The following is a 26,631-nucleotide window of genomic DNA, read 5'->3' on the forward strand; positions in this document are numbered from 1 at the left end:
GGTTAGGGTTTTTTGTTTTATTTTAAAAATTGAGATATAATTGGCATGTTAACATATTAGTTTCAGGTGTACAACGTGATGATTCAGTATATGAATATATTGTAAAATGATCACCACAAGTCTAGTTAACATCCATCACCTCATATAGTTTCAAATTTTTCTCTTGTAATGAGAACTTTTCAGACTCACTCTCTCAGCAACTTTCAAATATACAGCATGAAAGTGTTAACTGTAGTCACCATGCTGTACGTGACATCCCCAGGACTTACTTATTTATAACTGGAAGTTTAAATCTCTTGACCACTTTCCTTCATTTCATTTTGCTTTTTCCCCCACTTTGAATTATGAGGCAATGACTATTCTTGTACCTACATCCTTATATACCCAGGGTCACTGATAAAGTATGCAGCACATTTTGTGCTAATTGGTGCTAATTTTGTAATAATTTATAGATGTAACTTAATAAATTAATAACTAATACTATAAGAAAAATCTTTTATTATTTTATCCATATTCCTAGGTATATTTTATTTTATTTTTTTATTCTCACCCAAGAACATTTTTTTCATTGCTTCTAGAGAGAGAGGAAGGGAGAGAGAGGAACATTTATGGGAGGAAGATGCATCGATGGGTTGCCCCAAGTACATGCCTGGACCAGGGATTGTGATGGAGGATGAAACCTGTAACCTAGGTGTGCACCCTAACCAGGAATCAAACTGCAACACTTTGGCTATGGGACAATGCTCCACCCTACTGAGCCATACCTACCAGGAGTCCTAGATATATTTTAGATGGCCAAAATTGAAGGGGATGGACAGTCTCTTTAAGGAAAATGATATACATATTTGTATTTGGGCATATTTGGGGATCACCTGCTCATGAAAGTGAGAAAACAGATGAATTACCTACCCTGTGTCCTCCAGCTTTGCACGGGCGACACTCCAGGGCACAACAAACAGCAGTGGGAAGGCTGAAAGAGAGCAGAGAGTGCAATTAGCAGCTGGTTGGCCAAAGCTGCCTGCCTCCCACCCCAGCCAGATGGGCCAAGTATAGCTGGTTAAATCCTATAAAATCACAGAACTGGGGACTGCAGGAACACTAGAGTGGCACAGAGCCTGTCTATGCTTTTACTGTCAGGGAAACTGGAGAGTAGAGAGGACAGACTTGCCACACGTCCCAGAGCAGCTTGTAGTAAATATAGAGACATTATCCAAAATCTTCTGAACTTCAGGCCAAGGTTATTTCCTCTGAATCCTGCAGCCTCAAATTCCCCAAAAGCTTGTGACAACAGGGGTTCCAGACCTCATCTTGAAGACTTAATTAGTGGTATGATTTGTGTGTAACCCCCCAAATTAATATGTTGAAGCCCCAACCCCCTACATGATGATATTTGAAGATGAGACCTCTGGCGGTAACTGGGTTTAGAAGTGGTTGGGAGGGGCTGTCAGTCAGCATGATGGGATTAATGCCCTTGTAAGAGACCAGAGAGCTGCCTGTCTTTCTCTCTCTCTATCTATCTATCTATCTCTATCTCTATCTCTATCTCTATCTCTATCTCTATCTCTATCTCTATCTCTCTCCATCTCCCAGGTGAGGACGCAGCAAGAAGACAACTGTCTGCAAGCCAAAAAGAGGGCCCTCATCAGAACTCAGTCATGCTGGCAGCCTGATTTCAGATTCCTCAGGCTCCATAACTGTGAGAAATAAACATCTATTGTATAATATCGAGTCCAGGGCACTGTTATACCATCCTGAGCAAACCAATACAGTTGGGGGCAAGGCAGGAGAAATGGCATCTGATTCTACCAAAAACCTTCTTAATTTCTGAATGTGTGCATTGGGTCTGTTGGCACTTGTGCATATGTGTGTGTGCTTGCTATGTGCATGCGTGTGCATGTGCATACATACAGTGACAGACTCTTGTCACTGAGGAGTGGTCTGTCCCACAAACCTCCATCCAATTGGGTCTCTAGCTCCAACCAAAGGTTCTACTGAGCTCTCATGTTCTAAAGAGTCCCCAGAAAAAAGAGGCTGGGGTTCAGGTCACTCACCCCAACCCACCAGCAGGTATCTGGGCCACAGCCGCCTTCCAGAAAGCACTGTAGGCTCCAGCAGCGTGTGGAGGTAAAAGCCTTCCACCAGAAACCAGGAGTAATTGGCCCCCACGAAGTAGTGCAGGAGGACCTGGGCAGAGCGGCAGGAGGTGGAGATCTGCAGAGGACAGAGCACCTGGAGGTGAGTCCAGGCTTTTCAGGGTCTGGACTCAGAAGGTGGGGGAGGGCCTCCCTCTGCATAACCCTCCCTCTCACTCCCCTCTCTCCCAAACCCTTGATGACTGTCTCAGAGAGGCAGCACACTACCAAACTGTGAAGGAGTGCTTCATGTAGGTTTCATTGCCTCTTCCTTGACACAACAGAGATTGTCAGACAAACAAAACCAGAAATCTCATCAGTGACTTCCCTAAAAAAAAAAAAACACTAAAGGATGTGTTCTCTGATCTCAGTTCCATTAAGCTAGAAATCAACATCCAAAATATCTTCATATGATTAGACATGAGGAAATAAACTTTTAAACAACTCACGAATCAAAGGAGAAATTATAATAGAAATTAGAACTTATTTCTGAACTGAACAAAAGGAAAATGCTGCATATCAAAGTTTGTGCTATGCAGACAACACCACATTTAGAATGACACTTACAGCCTTAAATAACTTAATTAAGTAAGGAAAGGGCTGATAATCAATTACTTTAAATATTTATGCCAGAAAAAGAAGAGCAAATTAAACTAAAAAAAACTACATGGAAAAATAATAAATATGAAAGTGGAAATTAATAGAATAGGGAACATAAAATAAAGAGAATCAACAATGCCAAAAGTTCAATTTTTGAAAAATCCAATAAAACTGAGAAACTACTAGAAAATGTGACCGAGAGGGGAAAGACAGTGAAAACACAAATAACCAATATCAGGAATGAAAAAAGAAACACTATCCTAGATGCAGTAGATCTTTAAAAGATCTTAAGAGACTATAAACAATAAAATGCCAGTAAATTTGAAACATTAGATGAAGTAGACAAATTCCTAGAAAAACACATTACCTTGTGACACCAGAAGAAATGGAAAATCTAAATATAAGAGTCATGATTAGCTCATAATTACAAGTCTTCCAATAAAGAAAACTCTAGGTCCAAATGACTTCACTGGTGAGATCTATCAAACATTTAAGGAAGAAATAATACCCATCTTAAACAAATTCTTCCAAGGAATAGAGGAAGAGAGAACAAGACTGATTTGTTTTTAAGAGGGCAGCACAAACTTTATCCAAAAACTTAACAAAGGCATTACAAGAAAAGAAAATTATTCACGGATATATATGACATGCTGAACAAAAGACAGTATTAGCAAATTGAATCCAGCAATGTAAAAGGAACAATAATATGTCAGAACCTGGTTAGGTTTATCCCAGGAATACAAAGGTAATTGAACAGATTACTGCACTTATTATTAACAGGATAAAGGAAAAACCATGTCAACAGATGCAGATTTCAATCTGGAAAAGCTTTGAAGGGTATTCTGGTTTAATTCCTTCTTTTATCTTTAGATGGAAAAATTTCTCACCCAAGGGCCATTCGGTAGCTCCCCAGTAAACTTTCCTGCTGATGATTTTCTTTACCTTGTCCCACTTTCAAGAGGCTTTTCTTTTTCTTTTTTTTAATTCAGACAATGCCTATCTAACCACATAGCCTTTGACACCCACCCCTTGTCTCCCTCCTCCCCTCTCAAGCCCCAGCTCGCCGCCTTCTGATTCCCAGTACCGGTCCACCAAGTGGGAAGATGTACCTCTGACACATAGGACATCCACTGCTTCTCACTGTCGGGCTTCTTGGAGTAAGAGTGGTAGATGATGACGTCCTTTACTAGCACGGCCACGCCTCGCAGGATAAAAGAGGCAAACAAGTTCATGTGGATGTAGTAGCGTGTGCAGTGGAGTTTTCTGTGCAAGGAGAAAACCAAGAGCCTTCCCTCAGGAGAGAACGGCTCAGACCAACAGGTGTGTGCCTGAGACACTTGTGTATCTACTACTAAAGGTCAGAGGCTCACAGTGTGGGCGCCAGAATTGGGAGGCTGGATTATGTGATCTGACTTCTCTGTGACTCCTTTTCCTCATCTGCAAAACAAGGACAATAATAGCTAACACCTATATAACATGTTCAGCGTGCCTCACTGTGTTCCAAACCATTTACATGTGTGTACGCACTCATGGGTGGGCCTGGTTTTATAGCTGCGGGGCGGCGGGGGGTGTGGATTGAGGCAGAAAGGTTAAATCACCGGTCCAAAGTCCCAGAGCAGTAAATGGTAGAGCAGAGATTTGAACCCAGCAACTCTAAGGCTAAAATGTGGCTCTCCAAGGCTCTACTGCCTGGAAGAACAAGAACACTTTACCTCAAAGGGCTACAGGAAGATTCAATCAGTTAATGAGTGAAAAGTGCTCACCCTGTTCCTGAGCACAGAATGAGGTGTTGCTGTCCCTCACCCACCTGGAGCCTCCTCAGTGGTGGCTATGTCCTGGCCAATGATGAAAAACCACAGCCTCAGCCTCTGCCATCCCTGGCTCTCACAGCCCTGCCTGGGCCCATGTGCAGCACACGCCCAGTCCTGCCTTGCTTTAGAGCTGTTCTTTTTTTAACCTCAAAAAAAGATGTGACACAGGTCCTTATGTTTTACCCTTTAGGCACCCTTCTCTGCAACTAGACCAGGGACTACTCAAGAGCAGGGACTGAGGCAAAACAGACACCTGGTTGACCCAGGTCCTGCTAAAGGTACTTCCAGCATGGCCGGGCAGTCGTTTTCACCGGGCTTGGTTCAGAGACTTTGGGAAGGTGCATGGAGGAGGCCACAGATAGACTGTGCAATTCTCCCATTGTTCAAAACTTGCTCTCCCAGTGGCATTGACGGCCCTGACTCTGCTCCAGGAGTCACAGGTCATCCAAGGTTAAGGGCCAAGTAGGGCCAGACCCAGGGCTAGCAGAGCCCTGGCAAGCTGCTCTAGAACTAGCATTCAGGTCTCCATGGTCCTCATCCAAGTCTCCTGTGTCCGTGCCAGACTTTCATTCTGCCACATTATGAAGGCGGACCCCCCAAAACTCAGAATTTATTTATTAAAAACATGTATTTATTCTTACATGTTTAAACTTCAGTCGCCTTCAAAGTACTCTCCATTTGATACAATAATCCTATTGAGACTTTTTCCCGCTGCTCAAAACAGTTTTTGAACTTGTCGATTTTGATGCCTGTTAGTGCTTCTGACGTTTTTGTTTGTTTGTTTGTTTCCCCTCCTCCACATGGGCAAAACATTTCCTTTTCAGGACTTTTTTTCATCCAGAAAAACAAATTTTAAAAAAGGTCACTCAGGGTGAGATTTCATAAATGGGGAAGGGGGGACCATGGGGATCGTGCTGTTTTAGGTCAAAAACTGCTGAAAACAGCTCAGTGTGGACCAGTGCACTTGTAAATCACACATTATGAAATGGGCAAAAGCACTGAAAGAATCTTCAAAAAAATTCACTGAAGCTGCACACAGCCTCTCACAACAACACCAGCTAGTGCACTGATACTGGTGGGTACCTAGAACACTTACCTAGGGGGATAGCCTGTTCTACAGGGGGCCCGCCCTCCAGAAGATAATTCTGGGTCTTTTGGGGTCCCCCTCGTATGTGCCCAATTATATTCCTGAATGGGCTGGACCATGAGACAACTTCAGAGAGCTCCCTAGTTGTTCTCTAAATACCTCACTTGGGCAATTTCTAAAAACGTGATTTAATAAAATGCACTCAGGCTTTGGATTCTGAAAGAGAGTATTAGGGATTGAAAATGCACAGGCTCCAGACTGCCTGGCTGTGATCCTGCCTCCCTCACCAGCTGTGTGATCTTGGGCAAGTTACTCAATCTCTCCATATTTCAATGAACTCATTTATAAAATAGCAGTTACAATAATGCTAATCTCCTGGGATTAGAATTAATCGTAATTCTGATTAGGATGAGATTTAAATGACTTAGTGCATGTAGCATGCTTAGAACAGGGCCTGAGCACTGAGGAAGCATGGCTAACTGGATTCGATGGGCCCTGGGTTAGAATTCTACTTCCACCACTCACTAACTCACTTTGGGGACGTTCTTAATCTCTTCTGTAAAAATAATGCCTCTGGCAGAGTTGTGGTGAGCATGGGCTGCGGTAGTCATGGGTTTCTTAGGAATTTAGAGCAGAGCCTGGCACGGAGGAAGTTATCTAACCCAAAGGAGGCAAAAGCAGACTTAGGAGTCCAGATTCCAATTCTCACTGCACTTTGTGACCTGGGTGGCTCGGTGCCTGTCAGTGGACCCCTGGTCTCCCTTCTCCCTTCACCTGCAAAATGGGATGGATGGACTAGGTACTTTCTTGGATTCCTTTCCAGCTCTGGTGAGCCATGACAGCACCTGCAGCCTTCTAGATGTAGTCAAGGAGCACGTGCCAGCGGATGTTCCACTCACCGAAGACACAGGAGGACAGTGAGAGCCAGGAGGAGGGAGACAATGGAGAGCGAATACCCCACAGTATACAGCAGCTGCAAGGTGGACAGCAAGCCATGGTGTTTCACCTGAACACAGAGGAAGAGCGAACATGATCACCAAGCTAGATGGTTACAGTGTCTCAACCCCGAGCTCCATGCCCAGGACCACCAAGGCTTTAGGCATGCACACTATCCTTGCTCACACTGGAGTAGGGCAGCTTAACCAACTGTCTGGAACATCTCAGAGGCCAAGTAGCCTTGATGAGTGAAGGACCCACCTGGGTCTCACCTTTTTGGCTGGTCCCAAAGCCCAGCACTGGTGCACCGAGATTCACAGCATCATAAAAGAACTGTGCCAGGACAGAGGGTGCCTTGGGAATGGGGACAGGTTCTTTGCCCCTGGGTGTGCTGTCACTAGGGTAAGGCAGTCCCTCTCTCTGGAAGATGTGGTCAGATTTCCAACTGGATATCTCCTTTCTAAAATAACTTTCCATTGATGACCCCTTAGGCAGAGACCTAGTAAAATACTAGGCTATTTTCTCTGAGTCCCAGGACAGCCTGATTTTGGACGGAGGATTATTTACTGAAAATTCTGTGTTATTAAGTGAGATCTTTTAATAGAATCTCACCTTTTCATTCAATCCATCATGCATATATCATCATCAAGATACTGTGGGTTCTTCTACAAAGTTTATTTAAAAACAAAATGTTGATGGTGTTCCTAAGTAAATTTTGTAAAAGAACCCACAGTAAATACTTATTACCTGCTAAATTATGCCTTAAACTTCACTGCATAACTCTATCACTTACTCAAGTATGGAGGTCCAGTAGACTACGCATATTTAAAGTATAAACCCTGATTAATTAGGATTGATTTCATCACTGCATTCCAGATAACGAACACTTCCATCACCTTCCAAAAGTTTCCTTATGACCCTTTGTAATACATTTCTCCTCATTACTTACTGCCACCCTATGCCCAGGCAACACTGGTCTGCTTTCTTCCATTAGAGACTAGTTTGAATTTTTTTTAATTTTATATAAAATGGAATCTTATGATATGTACTCTTTTGTTTAAGGCTTATTTCCATCAGAATAATTATTTTGAGATTCATCCATGTAATAGCATGTATCAATATTTCATTCCTTTTTTATTGCTGAGTAGTATTACATTGTGAATGTACCACAATTTCTCCACCCACCTATTGATGGACACTTGGATAGCTTTCCGAGTTTGTCTTTTACAAGTAAAGTTGCTATAAAAACTTCTGCACAAGTTTTCATATGAACATAGATTTTCATTTCTCTCAGATAAATATCTAGATGTAGAATGGCAGAGTAGTGTGTTTGTTTTAACTTCTTAAGAAACTGACAAGCTGTTTTCTAAATAAGTTGTAGCAATTTACATCCCCACCAGCAATGTACGAGAGTTTCGGCTGCTCTCAATTCTATTACCACTTCATATAATCAGTCTTTTAGATTTTAGCCATTCTAATGGGTGTGTAGTAGTATTTTACTGTGGTTTTAATTTGCACTCCTCTAATGACCGATGATGTTGAGAATCATGGCATGTGTTTATTTGCCATCTGTATATCTTATTTGGTGAAGTATCTGTTCAAATATTCAGCCGTCTTTTAAACTGAAGTGTTTGTCTTAATTTTGCATTGTGAATGTTTTTTATATAGTCTAGATGTAAACCTCTTGTCAGATATGTGTTTTGCAAGTATTGTCTCTCATTCTGTGACTTGCTTTTTTATTTTTTATAGGTGTCTGTAGAAGAGCAAAAGTTCTTTTTATTTTGATTAAGTCCAATTAATCAACTTTTTTTATACTTCATGCTTTTTTTCCTAGAAGTTTAATAGATTGGGCTCCTACATTTAGGTCTGTGGTCTATTTCTAGTTAATTTGTATTCATGGTGTGAGGCGAAGATAGAAGTTGTTTTTTATATCCAGTTGTTCTGGCACCATTTGTTGCTAAGATTATTCTTTACCATTGAATTGCTTTGGCACTGCTGTTAAAAACCAATCATCATTTATATGTGTGGGCCTGTTTCTAGACTCCATATTATAGTTCATTATTCTTATATTTATCTTTAGGTCAATATTGTGCTGGCTCAATTACTGTAGTTTTATAGTACAATAAGTCTTAAAATCAGTTAATGTTAGTCCTCCACCTTTGTTCTTTCTCAAGTTTGTTTCAGCTATTCTAGGTATTTTGCATTTCCATATAAATTTTAGAATCAGCTTGTCAGTTCCTTTAAAAACATGTGCTGAGATTTTGATGGGGATTACATCAAAACTATGGATCAATTTAGAGTCCATGACCATAGTGTATCCTTCCATTTATTTAGATTCTTAAAAATTTCTTTCCACAAAGCTTTGTAGTTTTCAGTATATGGGGGTTGTCCATCTTTTGTCAAATGTACCCATATGTGTTTTGTATTTTTAATGCTGCTATAAGTAATATTGTTTTCTTAGTTTTAGTTTTTAATTGCTCATTGTTATTATACAAAAATACAACTGTTTTTATACATTGATCAGTAGCCCACAACATTGCTGAGCTCGTCTATTAGCATCAGTGGTGGGATTTTCCATAGATGATCATGTTGTCTGTGAATAACATTTTTACTTGTTTTTCCCCAAACTCTGCATTTTTTTTATTTACTTTTCTTGCATTATGGCTTTATCTAAGACCTTCAGTACAATGTTCAATAGAAGTGGAAAGAGTGAACTTATTACCTTGTTAGAGATTTTAGGAGAAAGCACTTATTCTTTCACCAATTAGCATGATGTCAGCTGCAACTTTTTAAAGGTGCCCTTTCATATTTATTTTCTGTGGCTGCCATAACAAATCACTACAAATTTGGAGGCTAAAACAACATGATTTATTGTCTCACAGTTCTAGAGGTCAGAAGTTCAGACTCAGTCTCCCTGGGCCAAAGTGAAAGTGTCTGCAGGCCAGTGTTCCTTCTGAAGGCTACTCCAGGGTCGGGGCATGAGCTCCCCAGCATGTCTGGCCTGCCTTTCAGATGACAGAGTGGGCTACAAGAACCAGAAAACCAGAAGAAAAAATATATACTAGCAATCAGAAGCAAGAAAGATATGTATTGAATTGGTTTGGGCAAGAGGCTATGGATGAGCACCAGCTGGGACAGTTGGTTTAATTGCACTCCGTTAGAAAAGCTTCTTAAACTGTCCTCTACTTTCAGGGCTCTCCCCAAACCTGCCCACTTTCACAGAGGTCTCAGAACACCCAGATCATCTCCAGCTTGCTCTCACTACCAGTAGGTGAATCTGAAGTCACTTAGATATCTTTATAAAATGCTTCATAATCAGCATGTAATATGCATCCACCAGGCAAATTGGCATTCTCAAACAGTGCTGAAAGGAGGGCAAAAGAGTACAACCTCCGTGGTGGGGGGCAGATTTCACAATATCTGACAAATAATATGAGCATCTACCTTTAATACAGCAATTCCATTTCTAGGAATCTTCCAAAAAATACACCACCACAAATATGAACCAACACACACATATAAGATTATTCAAGGTGGCATCATGAGTAATAAAAAATAGGAAATAACCCAAATGACCATAGGACAGTGGCTGAATAAACCAAACAAAATATAGAGAGTGGAGTACAATGCAGATGTAAAAGAAAAAAATGAAGAGAGAACTGTTTCTAGAAACTGATATAGAATAATTTCCAGGACATATTGTAAGTGAAAAAAGAAAGATGCAGAATAGAGTACCTGGTATCTTGTCTTTTGTGTAAGAAAAATGGGGAAAGAACATTTTTATATATTTGCTTAGTTTTTCAAAAAGAAATGTAAGGTATACATTACAATTTGATAAATGGTAAAGAAAAAGAAAAGAGAGAGAAAAGATAAACTAGAAAATAATAAAAGTGGTTATCTATAGAGAGTAGGTAGAAACGCGGTTAGAGACAATGGTTAAAGTAAGATTTCTCTCAGTACACTTTTTTATATAGTGTCACCTTTCAACCCTTGCCAATATTTTATTTATTTAAAAACTTTAAAGACAGGATAATGAAAAGGCAAACTCTTAGTACAAATAGAAACAAATAAACAAAACTGCATATCCAATTAATAACATGACCACATAAAGAATGTAGTCTAAGGACATAAAGAGTTTCAAAGAAATCTGAAACTTTACCAAGTAGGTTTATCTTTTTAGTGGCAATTTTAATATTAAGGTTGAAACTATTTTATATGTACTTTAAGAATGGATAAATACATAATTATGGTAATGTTATTTGGAAGAAAATTTTCACTGAAAGAAAAAAGATATAGAATACAAAGTAAAAGAAGATAAAAAATGCTAACTGCTAAAATTGAATCAGAATTATCAATATGAAGTCTTAATTTTTAAAAGTGCTTTTTTCTAAGTCTATACACTGAAGGTCCTAGAACTAGAAGTCATGGCAATGAGCACAGCGAACACTGCGATCTTGTTTCAAATACCATCTTCCACTTCAACAATCCAGGATTCTTAGAAGTAACAGCTGATTTGTGCGAGGAACAGGGAAAACACAAGATGAGCTTGGACCATCTCCTTGTGCCAGAAAATAAGGAAGTGCTCAAGAACTAATAGGAGTATAACAAAAGGACATGAGAACCAGTTTGAAGAAAGGGATTTTACTAAACCTAGGAAAAAAATATTTCATAAAAAAGAATGAGCATAAGTGAACAAAACAATCTGTAAGTCCACCGTGATGTTTTAAAAGGAAGGGGGGGAAAGGAAGAGGACTTCTTTTCTGAAGATTACCACCTAGTAAATCTGGAAGGAATGATTGAGCTTGAATCAATTCAAGCAAGCATCACCCATGCAGGTTAGAACACTGATGAAGATTTGTTAGTGAACAAGGTAGACACATGGTACAAAGTATCACCCCACCAGTTACTGACTAAACACAAAAGGAGAAACATGTCTTGACTTTGGAGACATCTGGCTATTGCTACATTTGATATGCTAACCTAAAAAAAAAAAAGACCTTTCAAAGTGAGAGGTAATAAACATCTATTTGTGTTCAAAATAATATTTCTTCTGGATGCACTGATTTAAGGCAGAAGCCTAAATAGTGTTCTGATTAGGAGACAAAGGCAATGGGTATTTATAAGGAAGGGAAGGGGAACAATTAAATGAAAGAAAGGAAGACAATGGCATTTTTGTACATCAACAATGAAATATCAGAAAGAGGAACTAGGGGGAAAATATTCAATTTACTATAGCAACAAGGAAAAGTACCTAGGAATGAATTTAATGAAGGAGGTAAAATACCTGTACATGGAAAACTATAGAACATTGAAGAAAGAAATTAAGGAAGACACAAATAAATGAAAGTATACACCTGCTTCTCAGATAAGGCCAAGTTAAAGGAGTTCATCATCACCAAGCCCTTATGTTATGAAATGTTAAAGGGACTTTTCTAAGAAAAAGAAGGTAAAAAATATGAACAGCAAAAAAGGACATCAAACTCACAGTAACAACCACACCTAAAACAAAAGCAAACTAAGCAAACAAATAGAACAGGAACAGAACCACAGAAATGGAGATCACATGGAGGGTTAGCAACAAGGGAGTGGGGGGGGGGAAGAGGGGGAAAAGGTATAGAGAATAAGTAACATAGACAATAGGTAGAAAATAGACAGGGGGAGGGCAAGAATAGTATGGGAAATGTAGAAGCTAAAGAACTTATGACACATGGACATGAACTAAAGGGGGGGAATGTGGGTGGAAAGGGGTGGGCAGGGTGGAGGAGAGTGAAGGGGAAAATGGGACAACTGTAATAGCATAATCAATAAAATATATTTTTTAAAAAAGCATACACCATGTTCACGGATTAGAAGAATTAACATCATTAAAATGTCCATACTACCCAAAGCATTCTATAGATCAACACAATTCCTATTAAAATACCAACAACATATTATAGAGACCTAGAACAAATATTTCAAACATTTATATGGAAATAAAAAAGACCCCAAATAGCCTCAGCAATATCAAGAAAGAAGAAAAAAGTAGGAGAAATCACAATACCTGATATCAAACTATACTACAAGGCCTCTGTAATCAAAACAGCCTGGTACTGGCATAAGAACAGACACATAGATCAATGGAACAAAATAGGGAGGCCAGAAATAAACCCATGTCTCTGGTCAATTAATACTTGAGAAAGGGAGCAGAAGCATACAATGGAACAAAAATAGCCTCTTCAATAAATGGTTTTGGGATGACTGGACTGGTATGTACAAAAAGATAGTGAAACTAGACCGCCAACTGACACCATATACCAGAATAAATTCAAAACGGATAAACGATTTAAATATAAGTCATGACACCATAAAAATTGTAAAGGAAAACATAGGCAGGAAAATTTCAAATATCCCACATTACAGTATATTTGCTGATATATCACCTAGGGCAAGGGAAATAAAGGGAAAAATAAACAAATGGGACTACATCAAATTAAAAAGCCTCTGCACAGCTAAAGAAACCATCATCAAAATAAAACAGAACTGACTGTATGGGAGAACATATTTGCCAATGATACATCAAACAAGGGTTTGATCTCCAAAATATATAAAGAACTCACCTGACTAAAAACCAGGAAGACAAACAATCCAATTAAAAATGGGCAAAGGACCTGAATACACACTTCTCCAAGATAGACATACAGATAGCCCATAGATATATAAAAAGATGCTCGATGTCACTAGCCATCAGAGAGATGCAAATCAAAACTACAATGAGATATCACCTCACATCTGTCAGAATGGCTGTCATTAATAAATCAATAAACAAGTGTTGGTGAGGATGTGGAGAAAAGGGAACCCTAGTGTGCTGTTGATGGGAATGCAGACTGGTGCAGCCACTATGGAAAACAGTATGGAATTTCCACAAAAAACTAAAAATGAAACTGCCTTTTGACCTAATGATTACACTACTGGGAATATACCCTAGGAATCCTGAATCACCAACTCAAAAAAACTTATGCACCTCATGTTCATAACAGTGCTATATACAATAACCAAGTGCTGGAAACAGCCTAAGCACCCATCAGTAAATAAGTGGATAAAAAAAAAAAAAAAAATCAGAGGTATATGTACACAATGGAATAGTACACAGTAGATAGAAAGAACTCCTAACTTTTGTGACAGTATGAATTGGACTGGAGAATATTAAGCTAAGTGAAATAAGCCAGTCAGTGAAAAACAAATACCACATGATCTCACCTGTATGAGGGATCTAATGAACAAAATAAACAAACAAATAGAACAAAAGATATGGAAACGTAGAACGGATTGACAGTGACCAGAAGGGAGGGGGAAGAGTTTTAGTAGTGGAAAGAAGAGGAAGGGATTAATCAAAGAACATATATGAATGACCCACAGACAGGGACAATAGTGTGAGGATTGACTGTGGGAGTAGGGGGTGGGATGGACAGAAGAGGGCAAAGGGGGAAAATTGGGACAGCTATAGTAGAATAACAATAAAAAATGATAAAAAAAGAAAGTTCCTGCCAAGATACAGGTGTAGGTAGAAACACTTTGCTTCCTCGCACAACCAATAGGATAACAACCAATTTAAAAATAATAAACAACCAGAACTGCCAGAAAAATCAAACTACACGGAACTCCAACAACCAAGGAGTTAAAGAAATATTCATCTAGACCAGTAGGAGGGGCAGAGACGGGCAGCCTGCCGAAGAGGACCCGCAGCAAAACAGCGGACCATGCTGGTGAGGCAGGGGCTGGCTGACCAGGAAATTAAAGACTCAAAACTTCTGGCTGTAAAGTTCTGTGGGGGTTGTGGTGGTGAGAGAAACTCTCAGTCTCACAAGAGAGTTCCTTGGAGAGGCCTATTAGATCCTAGAACATACAGAAACCAATCCACCTGGGAATCAGCACCTGAAAGGGTACAATCTACTCATGAGAAGTGAGAGAAGTGACTGAAAGTGGGATGAGAGCCAACTAAGCAGCATTGTTCCCTCTCTGACCCCACCCCTACAACTATGCAGTGACGTGGGTTGCCCTACCCCAGCAAATCCCCAAGACTCTGCCCCTTACAACATAACATGTGCTCCAAGACAAAGAAATATAGCCCAAACGAAAGAACAGATCAAAGCTCCAGAAAAAAGAACTAAGTGAGAGTGAGATAGACAACCTATGCAGAGTTCAAAACACTGGAAAGCAGGATGCTCACAGAAATGATTGAATTTGGTTGCAAAATGAAGGAACAAATGAAGGCTATACAAAGTGAAATAAAGGAAAATGTACAGGGAACCAACAGTCACGGGAAGGAAACTGGGACTCAAATCAACAGTTTGGACCAGAAGGAAGAAAGAAACATTCAATCAGAAAAGAATGAAGAGTTCAAAATTCAAAACAAGAATTCAAAAAAATGAAGAGAGGCTTAGGAACCTCTGGGACAACTTTAAGTGCTCCAACATCCAAATCATAGGGGTGCCAGAAGGAGAAGAGAAAGAGTAAGAAACTGAAAACTTATTTGAACAAACAATGAAGAAAAACTTCCCCAATCTGGTGAAGGAAATAGAGTTCCAAGAAGTCCAGGAAGCTCAAAGAGTCCCAAAGAAGTTGGATCCAAAGAGGAACACACCAAGGCACATCATAATTACATTAGCCAAGATTAAAGATAAGGAGAGAATCTTAAAAGCAAGAAGAGGGAAGGAGACAGTTACCTACAAAGGGGGTTCCATAAGACTATCAGTTGATTTCTCAAGAGAAACTTTGCAGGCAAGAAGGGGCTGGAAAGAAGTATTCGAAGTCATGAAAAGCAAGAACCTACATCTAAGATTACTCCATCCAGCAAAGCTATCATTTAGAATGGAAGGGCAGGTAAAGTGCTTCCCAGATAAGGTCAAGTTAAAGGAGTTCTTCATCACCAAGCCCTTATTCTATGAAATGTTAAAGGGACTTATCTAAGAAATTGAAAAAGATAAAAAACTATGAACAGTAAAATGACAACAAACTCACACCTATCAACAACTGAACCTAAAAAACAAAAAATAAACCTAAACAAACAACTAGAATAGGAACAGAATCACAGAAAGAGAGATCACATGGAGGGTTATCAGTGGGGAGAGGGAGGGAAAGAATGGGAGGGGGAAAGGAACAGAGAATAAGAAGCATAATTGGTAGGCATAAAATAGACGGGTGGGGTAAGGAAATAGAGAAGTCAAAGACATGTACAACCCAGTGACATGAACTAAGGGGAGGGGGGGATGCTGGAGGGTGGGGGGCATGTAGGGCAGCTATACAAAAATTGGGACAGCTATAAGCATAATAATAAACTATACTAAAAATACAAATCAGTAGTTACAAAATAGTTACAAGGATGTAAAGTACAGCACAGGGAATATAGTCAATAATATTCTAATAAGCATGTGTGATGTCAGATGGGTATGAGATTTATCAGGATGATGACTTAGTAAATTATATAATGTCTAAGCACTGGGGTGTACATCTGAAACTAATATAATATTGTATGTCAACTGTAATTGAAAAATAAAAAGTTATTTAATGTCAAAAAAAGAAGGAAGACATTTCTATTGGTGCAGATAATATAACATAGTGATGCTAATTTTTAACATTTAAAAAACTTTTCACTCGAGGAGTTATCAATCCAGTAGCCACAATAACTGCTTTCTTGTTATCTTTGCAAATGGTTCTTTAGGGCACCATGTTGCTTTAGGCCCAGTTCAAAGGTTGTTTTGCCCTATTTTATCATTCCAGACATTTGAGGCACAAGACCTGCAAAGCAGTTCTCTGGCATGGCAGCACAGGTTCCATTTTAAAGTGGATATATATATTTAAAAATTTATATATATATAAATTTTTTTAACAACCAAGTGATCAAATGTAACATCATTATATCATCATCAAATGTTATATCATTATAGTGTGACCCCTGACATTTTGGACTCCTGGTGAGATGTTACACACAGCACCTGCGAGTATTCATTTGAATCCCATCTAACTTCTAGCTTACAGGAAATAAAGAAGACAGAAAAGTGCGTTGAATGGTAACCCATGGAAACAGTCAAACACATCTAGATTGTGTGCCTTTCTATAGCAAAGTTCTTCTGGTCTCTTCAAAAAGCCAATGTCATTGGTGAGGGAGAGGGAGTAGGAGCATTGTTCTACATTAACAGACACTGAAGTGATATAAAACTAAATGCAACATATGAACCTAGATCAGAGCCTGGTCCAGGGTAGAAAAGCTATTATAAAAAATTGGGCAGGGGCAGGGGGAGAACAACTGGGGAAATGTGAAAATGGATGAAACATTAGTTAATATGATGGAATCACTGTTAATTTCATTTAGTTGAAACAATGGCATTGTAGTTATATGTAATCATGTTCTTAAAATTAGAAAGTACCTGATGAATATTTAGGGGCATAATCTCATGATATCAGCAAATTATTTTTAAATATTTCAAAAAGAGAGAAAGGAAATGTGGCAAAATGTTAACAGATTTATATAGTGGATCTATGAGTGTGTATTATTCTTTTAACTTTTCTATGTTTGGATATTTCAAAATAAAATATTGGAAAAATAGATATATATCTATATGTATGTATTCTAGGCTATATTGAAAATTAAAATTTATCATTAAAATTAAATGTATTAAAATTATAACATAGTAATTAAATTCTGTATTTGAGAATAGAAAGAACTTGTATAAGGGCAAAGAAAATCAGCTTGAAGTAAGACAAGATAATTTATTTAAACACTACTACGCACAATACTGTACCAAGAAATCCAAACATACTTGTTAATACTTATGCATGTGCACACACGTGATCTCTTTAAAAGGTACCATTTAGTGTGCTAAGAACTCCCAGTGTATTGTCATTTGGGAGAACATAACATATTTTGTTTGCCAAAACTCTGAAGGGCAAAGATTTACTAATGCTAGCCCTTTTTGGGCAAAAGTTCAACCCTCTATTACAAACACAGGTAAACATGTCCAGAAGTTGGTTTTATTATTATTTTTAAACATTTGAATTCTTTGAAACACGGCCATTTGCAGAGGGGAGGAGGCAATGCCCTTGTCCTCACTTTTCTAAAGAGAGAAATCTTTACTTTCTGTCTTGGAAAGTGCAGTTTTCAAATCTTGTTTTTTTGTCCCTGCCCATTGATATGGGCCACTGCAGACCTAAGCCCAGAGGAAGCAGCAGGCCTCTCGCACATCCTGGCAGGTTCCTCCCTAAGGCCTCAGTCCCAGCCTCAGCTGCATATTGGAATCACCTGGGAAACTCAGTACCAGTACTAATGCCAAGGCTCCACTACAGACCCATTGACTCAGAATCGGTGAAACCACTTACTCAGTATGTACTAAGTGCCCACTGTGTGCAAAGGCTTTTGTGCATCCATCCCAGTACTAGGCCAGGGGATGATGGGTATTCACCTAGAACTATGATTTTGTCATTGTTCTCGAGCAGCTTAGTGCAGGAGGGAAGATAAATACTTGCGACTTGCCTAATTCAAGCCATGCAATTAGCATAAGTCTAGTGTCCTGATGAAAGTCAGACAAATACCTGAGATAAGCTGAATCCAGGTCAGCCACAGGCATCATTTTAATTCCTTTAAGTGTGACCTGTCATATGGTAAAACTATGTAAAAAACACAGAATTCTGTCAAATCAAGTAATAAGGTTAAAAAGAGGTTTGGAAAGAATTCTCTGTGGATTTAAAGGATCCTGTGGAAGGCTCTTCATGCCTGATGGGAAGATATTACACTTAGGAAAGCCAAGGGCATGTCAACTCCCACGAGGTTCTAATGGAAGTGAGCCACAACCAGGAAGGCCAAACATACAGTGAAGTTAAAGGAATTTCACAAACACCTGCATACCCGCCACCTAGACGCTACCATCAACACTTCACTTGGCTTCATCCCATGTTCATCCTTCTATTTGTCCCTCATATAGAGGCTTTTAAAAGTATTTGACAATCTATATGTAATTGGTATTACTTCTTAGAGAATATGGCATGTTAGAATATCGGAATTGGTATTGTGGCTCCATTATGAAATATGTCAATAAGTACTTGACTTTAAGTTTAAATTGAAAATAGAATTGACTTATTTAAGAAAGTTTAAGACTCACCAGATAAACCTGGTACATTCAATGGACTAGAATTATTTAAGAATTAAAGATTTGCCTGTCCTATTTAAGATACTTAAAATATTTAAAGCATCTGATATCTTAAATGTATTACTGCAGCTTAAAATATAAAAGTGTATTGAAATTAATCAAAGGTCTAAAGAGACCTTTGATTAATATTTTAATCAAAGGCATAAAATTTTACATATTCATATGTATCTTCACAGAAAATTATTTTTTTATTTTTGAAAGTCAAATAAAATATTGTATATTTAAAAATAAACCTAAAGAAGCCACATCAGAAAAGCCATCCTCAGACACCAAAAACTCATAATGACAAGTGGACTGTGACCATTGCCCTCAGAGTGGAGTAGAGAGAGGCCCAGGAAGGGAAAGAATTGAGTTTGTCAGGGACCAGAGGAGACATTCTGAGGAGATGAAATGCAATAATCATAACTATGCAATGCTGAGGGGGTGCCAGGACGTGGCACCCACTGTTCCCTCAAGCCTCACCACCGGCCTAGGCAAAGTTGGCATTATCGACCCCACTTCGTGGATGCTTGGAAAGAAGTTATATGGTTTAAAGTCACACAGTTAGTGTTCCTGAACCTAAACTCCTTACCTCCCCCCACATCCCCTAACTTTATTGAAATATCTTTAACGTCTGATGGGAAAATATTAAAATGACTTAGGAAAGCTAAAGCAAATGTCAAAATCCAATTAAATTCTGAAAGAAGTGAGCCACTACTTGGGGCAGGGGACAGGGTGCAGTTTGCAGTCTCGAGTTAGGGCAAGGAATTCTGTAGTGATAGTGAAATATCCAGAACCCAGGACAGGTGAAGGGGAAGACTCTTCCTGTGTCCCCAGTCTCAATGAGGGGCATTTCAAAGCTCCTTAGGGACCCAAGCCAACCTGAGCTTTCTCTTGCCCTTGACTCTACCTTTTCAACCTCCTCCCAGAATCTGGTCATACTATTTCCTTCCTCAGAAACCTGCAAACCCAGCCTCCTACTTCCCTCCATCCTGCTGGTGGTCTCTCCCTATCTGGGCTGAGTGACTGAGTGGCTCCTGCCTGCTCTCCCTACTCTGCCTCTAGCCTGGCCCATTCTTGGCCCTTCCCTCTGACTGGCCAGAGCAATCCTTTTGAAGCCTATTCAGAGTTATGTCCCTCCCTTTCCAACTGTGCAAAGTCCTAACTCCCTAAGGTGGCATCCCTAGAGGTCTCCACCTTGTCCCTATATCACCAGAGACTCAAAGCTCCAGTGGCTAGTGCAAAAATCTAGGACACAGTAGGCACTTCATGCCTGATCATCTGAAAGAAACCAAGATACGGCCCTAGATATCTGCCCAATTCCCAAACACCTTTTCCTCTGTCCAGGCTGCCTTTTGCATTTCACTTTGAAGGAAGGTGGGTGGGACTGTACACACAGGAGGTCTTTGGGGAGAATAGCCATGCCTGTGGGGATTGCACCTGGATCACCTGGTGAAAACAAGTGAATAGGAGTCTGAAGCAAACCTGTGCTGAGCTGCTCTGCTGGGTCCTGGTCACAAAGCAGTCACTGCTACATAGGCATGCCAACTGGGGGTCAGGTTCTTTCCGAAGAATGGCATATCTATTAACACTTGTGTGTCTATTTAATTAAATCCTCACAGCAACCACATGCAATAAATGTTATGGATGGGGAAGCCAGGTCACAGGGAGGTGAAAGGTCTGGGTATGAACAGCTAGGAGCCAAAGAGTCTGAGCAGAAAATTCGGCTGTTGCCTGCAACCCTCAGCTTGAAAACCCTGAGCTTGGCACACACATCTGCTACCGTTGAGTGCATGTTCTAATGAGGGCTAGAAAACAAATAAGCAAACACAGGAGTTTGTCAAAGCATTGGCGGGGCGTGGTGGAAAGTGATCAAGAATACCACTCTTGATGGGGTGGTCATGGAAGACTTCGCTTTGAAGGAGGCATTGAACTGAAACCTGAACAATGAGGAGAAGCCACAAAAGAGCTGGGGAGAGCTGCTCCAGGCAGAAGGGACCTCAAAGAAAAGGCTAGGACAGGGCTGAGAAGCTGGATTCCCTTAGGGGGTCACCTTTCACCCTTGAGGTAGAAGCCATTCAGTGGCTGCCACAGGGGGTGCTGTTTGGTGTGATTGAGTCTCCCCTGGGTGAGTCTGAGGCAGAGAAGCTGTGGGAAAGCTCTCCGTGTGGGCCCTAAAGCCACTGGGCCACGGAGGGCCCTGGTGGATGATGGGGGTCCTGGTGGAGGGTGGGGGTCCTGGTGGAGGGTAGGGGCCCGGGGAAACAGTGGCTCGGCCCTGGGGCTTATTCTCACTGAGCCCAGCACACTCACGTTTTCTTTGAAGCTGTGGTTCTCAGCGCATTCGGAGTCATCCTGCCAAATACCTGTGGAGTTCTCCTTCGTCTGCCAAGTGCCCTGAGCCAAGCAGCGTCGGTAGGCCCTTCCTGAGTCCTCTGAAAGTAAACACAGCTCTGAGGGAAAGGTCAGAACACGCAGCCAGCTCCCCAGGGCCCGGTCCTCGCCACAGAGCCATGGAAAATCCCAGGGGAAAGGAGTTTTACTTCCCTTTGGTGTGGGGGCAGGGAGGGGGGCTCATTAACATCCCTACTGTTTATTTGGGACAGAAAGAAAAACAGGACAGCCTCAACATTTTGTAAGAAGCCATGATCCTCTAATGGCCCGCTGTGTTTACTGAAGTCTCTGGAGTTAGAACAGCCCCCAGGGACTCGGAGAGGTGAGCTCCCCAAGGCACGGGCCAGCTGGATACACCCACCAGGGCCCTGGGCACTCGTCCCAGGTCCCAGGGCACGTCCCTGCCTGACGCTCATGAAGAACAGATGGCAGTGGAGGAGGCCTGCTCAGCCTCTTCCCAGCTTTGTGGCCTGGGCCTGGCCCTTCCACTCTCTGTGTCTTCTGGCTCCTACATCAGAGCTACAGATAAGGATGGCACTGTCCCTCCTCAGTTTGGGGGAGGATTAAGTGAAAGTGTTTGTGTGTGCAAGTGACAGGCAAAGTGCTCTGCCCAACATGGCTGCTGTGTGACTCAGTCACATCTCTTCCAGGAGCCCTTCCCCCGAGGGATTGTCCCTTATTGCTGTTCTCCTCCTGCTGTTACCCTACCTGGAACCCCATTACTTCTTACCCAGATTATTGTGAGTGCCTTCAATACTAATGGGCTACAGAGAACCTGGCAGTCAGGATGAACTGAGACAAACGTCAGTCACATCATGTCACGCCTCATTCAGAATCATCCGAGGGCCCTGAAAAGAAGTCAGAGTCCTTGTGGCCTCCCACAAAACCCTGGAAGGTCCGGCCCCAGTGCTCTCTGACAGAAACTAACCTGTTGCTTCTCTCCCCTTCGCTCCAGCCACATGGGCCTCCCTGCTCTTTGTGGAACACAGCAGGCGTACTGCCCAAAGAGTGCAGAATTTGTATTCCTTGACTCCTTCCCTGCTGAACACTCTTCCCCTATTGGCTAAATCCCTTACTTCCTTTTTAAGTTGTCACCAAGACATGCCTTTGTCACAAAGCTCACTCCCACTTCTCACATCTTTCCCTCCCATCTTGTTTAAAATACATCACATTCAAACACACTCCATACTTACTAATGATGTTTCTTGATTATTATTTGGCTGTTGCTCAAATGTGAGCCCCACATTTGAGAAATTTTATTCTATTTTTGGTCACTAATATATCCTAAGCTCTTAAAACAATGCCTGGCACACAATGGGTCTTCAATAAATATCCAATGAATGGGTGAATGACAGTCATATCACCTGACACTGCACCCTCCATGCCAGCCGTAACTGCTCTATGCTGGGGATGCAGACATGAAAGAGGCACAGCCCCAAGTCTAGCAGGAGGAGGAGACATGCAAATAAAAATGTCATCGAGCATTGTAAATGCTAAGGTGGAAGATCACTTGGGTATATAAGAGGCCTCGGAAAGGCAGGGAGTCATTGCACTTGTGGGGAGTAATCCAAGAAGTTTTCTAGAAGAATGGAAGTTTCAAGCTGTAGATTAAAGTTGGATTTATAGACAGAAATGTATGGGCAAGGTGCTGGGTGGCAATGGCTGAGCAGATATAGGAGCCTGGAGTTGTTTATTTGGCTGGAGTGGAGATGGGAAAAAATGCTAGAGAGGTCAGCAGGGCCGTGTGATGGAAGGTCTCGAGCACCATTCAGGGGTGTTGGTGATGGGCCAACATGGTTGGATGTGCGTTTCAGAGAACTTTGTGCAGGTGGTTGGAAGGGGGCCAGATCTGAGGCAGGGACCGTCGAGGAGATGGGGGAGCAACACCTGAGAGTGAAGATGAGAGGGGAGGCGGGCGAGAAGAGGGGCAGAGGACTTGGCTTCCAGCCACATGACGGATGTTAGGGGGCAAGTGGAATGTGAGAATGTTTTTCTCTCCTCCACCTTCCACTCCTCTCTGTCGCTCAATTCCCACTTCATCGAATGGCAAGTCTTGACTGTTCTACCTCCAGTATTTTTTAAAACTCTTCCCTCTTCTCTCCTTTTGCCTCTGCTTGAAGCCAATCCCTCACCATCTCTTTTTCTGGGCCACTGAAGTAGCTTTCAGACTGGCCTCCCCCTTCATGCCTCAATCCAACGGCCACAGGCAACCAACATCATCGCCCCACACCACAAATCTTATGTCCTTCTCATGCCTTAACACCTTCAGTGGCTCCACATAATCTTCCTTCACAGAGGGAAGTTCAGAACCCTTAGTGCAGCACACAATTTCCTGCCCAGTCAGGCCCAACCTCAATCCTTAGTCGTATAAGCCATCACAGCCTATATCCACCATTACAGCTTGTATCCACCATTACAGCTTGTATCCACCATTACAGCTGTATCCACCATTACAGCCTGTATCTGCCCTTACACAAGCTCCCTTCTCATATCAGGATGCTCCTTCCTCTAATCTTATCTCACAAGAATGCTTCTGCATCCCTTCTTCTCTAAACCCCTCCCCTGGCTCCACATTTTCCTTTCACTGAAGGAACCCATTTGGACTCTAAAGATTTTGTGCACAAAACATCAAGTAGAAAAGCAACTTCCCACCTTCTGTGAATCACAGTCCCCTCAGTACATTCTAAAAACCCACAACTCATTTTTTTAAGCCTTAACTCCACTTCTTTGTAAGTTTGACTTTCTGATCACTTTTTCTCTTAAAGTGCAATGGACCTCTATGTTCAGCGCCTGGGAAAAAAATAGGCAGATGGTGGAGCTGGGTGGTGGCGGTGGTCTGCTCCCTGTGCCCTTGAGGGGTCCACACTCATTTGGGGCCTTAAAGACCCAGAGAGGTTTAAGGGACTCGAACTCAGTCTCAGCCTCAGCCCCCATCTAGGAAGCCCCTACCGTGTGGCTGACTCAGTGCGTGCCTTCTCATTTATTTATCAAGATGACCTTAGGAGTTGGCTATTACAGCTTCGAGGGCTCTGGCAATTTGCCAAAAGCCTGAGTGTAGAACAGAGGGATGGGGTCTAACCCCAGGGCTCCTGACTCTGTGTCTCGTGCTCTTCACTGCCCACGGAGCTGCGCCCTCTTGCCCAGCAAGCTCCCTTGTATCTTCCCTCCCACCTTCCCGTGAATCTTGCTCCTCACGGCTCCTGGGCTGATCCCAGTGGACCCACCAGAGGGCAGTTTCACTGGCACTCCCACCCAGAAGTGTGTCTTCCTTCAAAATTCTCCCTTTGCACTGGAGGCCTCAAAAAACTGAAACCAAATTCCAACTGTTGTGATCATTCCTTGGACTGAAGTTAAATATAAAATATCACCACCTCACCATCTCAGACACCCATTCTCACATTGTTTTGCCCGGAACTTTGTACTTGCTTATGTGTCTTGAGAATAGTTCTCAAGATTTTACCTGCTCTTACATTTGTCCAGGGTCTTTGGTCAAAGGCAAAGGAGTTCTAAGCAGTAACTGTTTCTCTCTCCCTCCAGTGAAACAACCAAGAGGCTGAGTTGCTGGGGCAAGTGGGGATGGGAAATCATCCCGAAGTCCTAAATAACAGTCACTTCCTTTCTGCAGGATCAGGGCGGGCTGAGTGGTTCAACTCTCCATCCACACCCCATGGGCTTAAAAACATCCATTCAATAGCACCTCTTTCCAGCGCTATGGCAAGGGTGGTTTTGACATCCTTCCTCTTTACCTGACAAGCCGAAGCTGCTTAGATGCGAGCATCCCCATCTCTCACCCCCACCTCTTTCTCCTCTGCACCACGGTGCTAATTCTTACCCTCACCGCAGCCAATGCCATGGAAACCAGGCCTGGACTCCACCATTTCAAAGAAAAGAGGACCGTTTTATTAACAGAACATCCAGGCAGAGAAGAATTGCAGGAAGATAAGAGAAGCAGAGAGAAGAAGGAACGTGTATTCCTGGCAGCTTAGAAGGACATCTTTGGTGAGAGAAGGCTTGAGAAAAGCACTTGATTGGGGCCCTTTCTCTATCCACTCCCTGGCAGTCCCACCCCGGAGGGACCAGCCTTTGAGGAAACTGTCAGAAAATGGTAAAATGGGACATTACCTTCACGCCACCAAGGTAAGTATGACGGGCAGGGAACGGAGACATTTCCCGGAGAAGAATGAGGCCAGCATACATACCGATCAAAGGTTCCATTACAAAATATGCCTGTGGAGAGAAGAAGGGCTGAATGAACAGCGCCACCAGAGCCTGGGGTCCACGGATGGAGACAGAGGCGGCGGGAGCCCAGAGCCCGCCCTCCCAGCATCAGAAGCTGTAGTAACCTGCACAGGGACTCGCATGGGCATCCGGCCCTGGGGGCAGGTCAAGGACGAGGAACAACATGCAGGGGACAAGAATGCTTAACACAGCCCCAAGCACTGTGGCTTTGTCTAGACCACGAGACCTTTGGCAGTGGTCTGGTCAATTATGTCAATGCACACGTCACTCTGGTTTTGGTTTACTTTATGTGAAATGAGCTCTCACAGAAACTGGGGGTCAGGAGGACACTTGGATGTTCAGCCAGCACCTCATGTTCCATATGAACTAAATAATTGTCAAGGCTTCACTGATTACACCTGGAACACCCTAACTGTGAAATGTGCAAGAGGACCAGTGGTTTTGTCATGTGTACCTGACACAAGCACTACCTGGTCATAGTTCTGCGTCTGAACGCTGCTGATCTGTTGATCATTATACAATACTTGGGCCAACTCCAGTGAGTGATGAGGAGAAGCTACAAACATAAGCCCCAGCCTTGTAGGCCTCCCAGAATCAAATGAAAGGGTTTCGGGGTGGATCTCAACTGCCTTCACAGGCCCCTCATTCCTGGGAACCTAGCATCACCCCTACCATCTGCTCCCTGTTAGGCTAGAACTCAGGGTGAAGTGTCATGTTATGGGCAATGGGACCCTGAAAATGCAGACCAGCCAGGTGCCAGCTGGCTCTGGCACCTCGTGGACCTGGCCACCAGGTGTCAGCACCCTCTCGTGAGTGGTCCTGAGCTGCTCCAGGTGTGGCTCCAGCTGAAGAGGGCCTGCCACACTGGGGCATCAGAAAACAGGGTTCCCCGAAGGGGAGGTGGGGATTGCTGCCTGCTGGGCTGAAGGAGTTGTTACAGGGGGAAGGGTGGGCCTGAAGGTGGGCACTGCCTTTGGGTCAGAAAAAGGGACAGAAAGTTTATGGTGTCTCCTCAACCAGGAGAATAAGGTGGGGCCAGCTTTTATCTACAGTCCCCAGTGCCCAGAGGCAAGGAGCTAATGCTTCTTATCTTTTTTTTCTTTGAAAGAAAAAAAAGGAATCTTCTATTTCTTAAAAAAAAAAAAAAAAAAAAAAAGAAATGGAAGAATCTGGACACACCCAATGAGTCAGTATGTGGGCAGGAGAAGCCATGGACTGACCAAACTATTAACATATTTGCTAGAATGCTCTGAACTTAGTGTAGACTTGGG

General features: G+C 42.0%; 1 protein-coding gene across 1 annotated transcript in view; it reads right to left on the reverse strand.

Annotated features, from left to right (window-relative positions):
• GLP2R (glucagon like peptide 2 receptor) overlaps positions 1 to 26,631 on the reverse strand; it is a 71,247-nt gene that overhangs the window by 36,081 nt on the left and 8,535 nt on the right. Inside the window, exons 5-10 of the mRNA XM_028534660.2 lie at positions 25,244 to 25,348; positions 21,041 to 21,162; positions 6,530 to 6,636; positions 3,842 to 3,995; positions 2,052 to 2,211; positions 910 to 970 (exon numbers count right to left, since the gene is read on the reverse strand). Coding sequence (XP_028390461.1) covers positions 910 to 970; positions 2,052 to 2,211; positions 3,842 to 3,995; positions 6,530 to 6,636; positions 21,041 to 21,162; positions 25,244 to 25,348 — 709 coding nt within the window. The remainder of the gene's footprint in view (positions 1 to 909; positions 971 to 2,051; positions 2,212 to 3,841; positions 3,996 to 6,529; positions 6,637 to 21,040; positions 21,163 to 25,243; positions 25,349 to 26,631) is intronic.

The sequence above is a fragment of the Phyllostomus discolor genome, chromosome 8 (genome assembly GCF_004126475.2).
Source record: "Phyllostomus discolor isolate MPI-MPIP mPhyDis1 chromosome 8, mPhyDis1.pri.v3, whole genome shotgun sequence".
NCBI classification, from domain to species: domain Eukaryota; kingdom Metazoa; phylum Chordata; class Mammalia; order Chiroptera; family Phyllostomidae; genus Phyllostomus; species Phyllostomus discolor.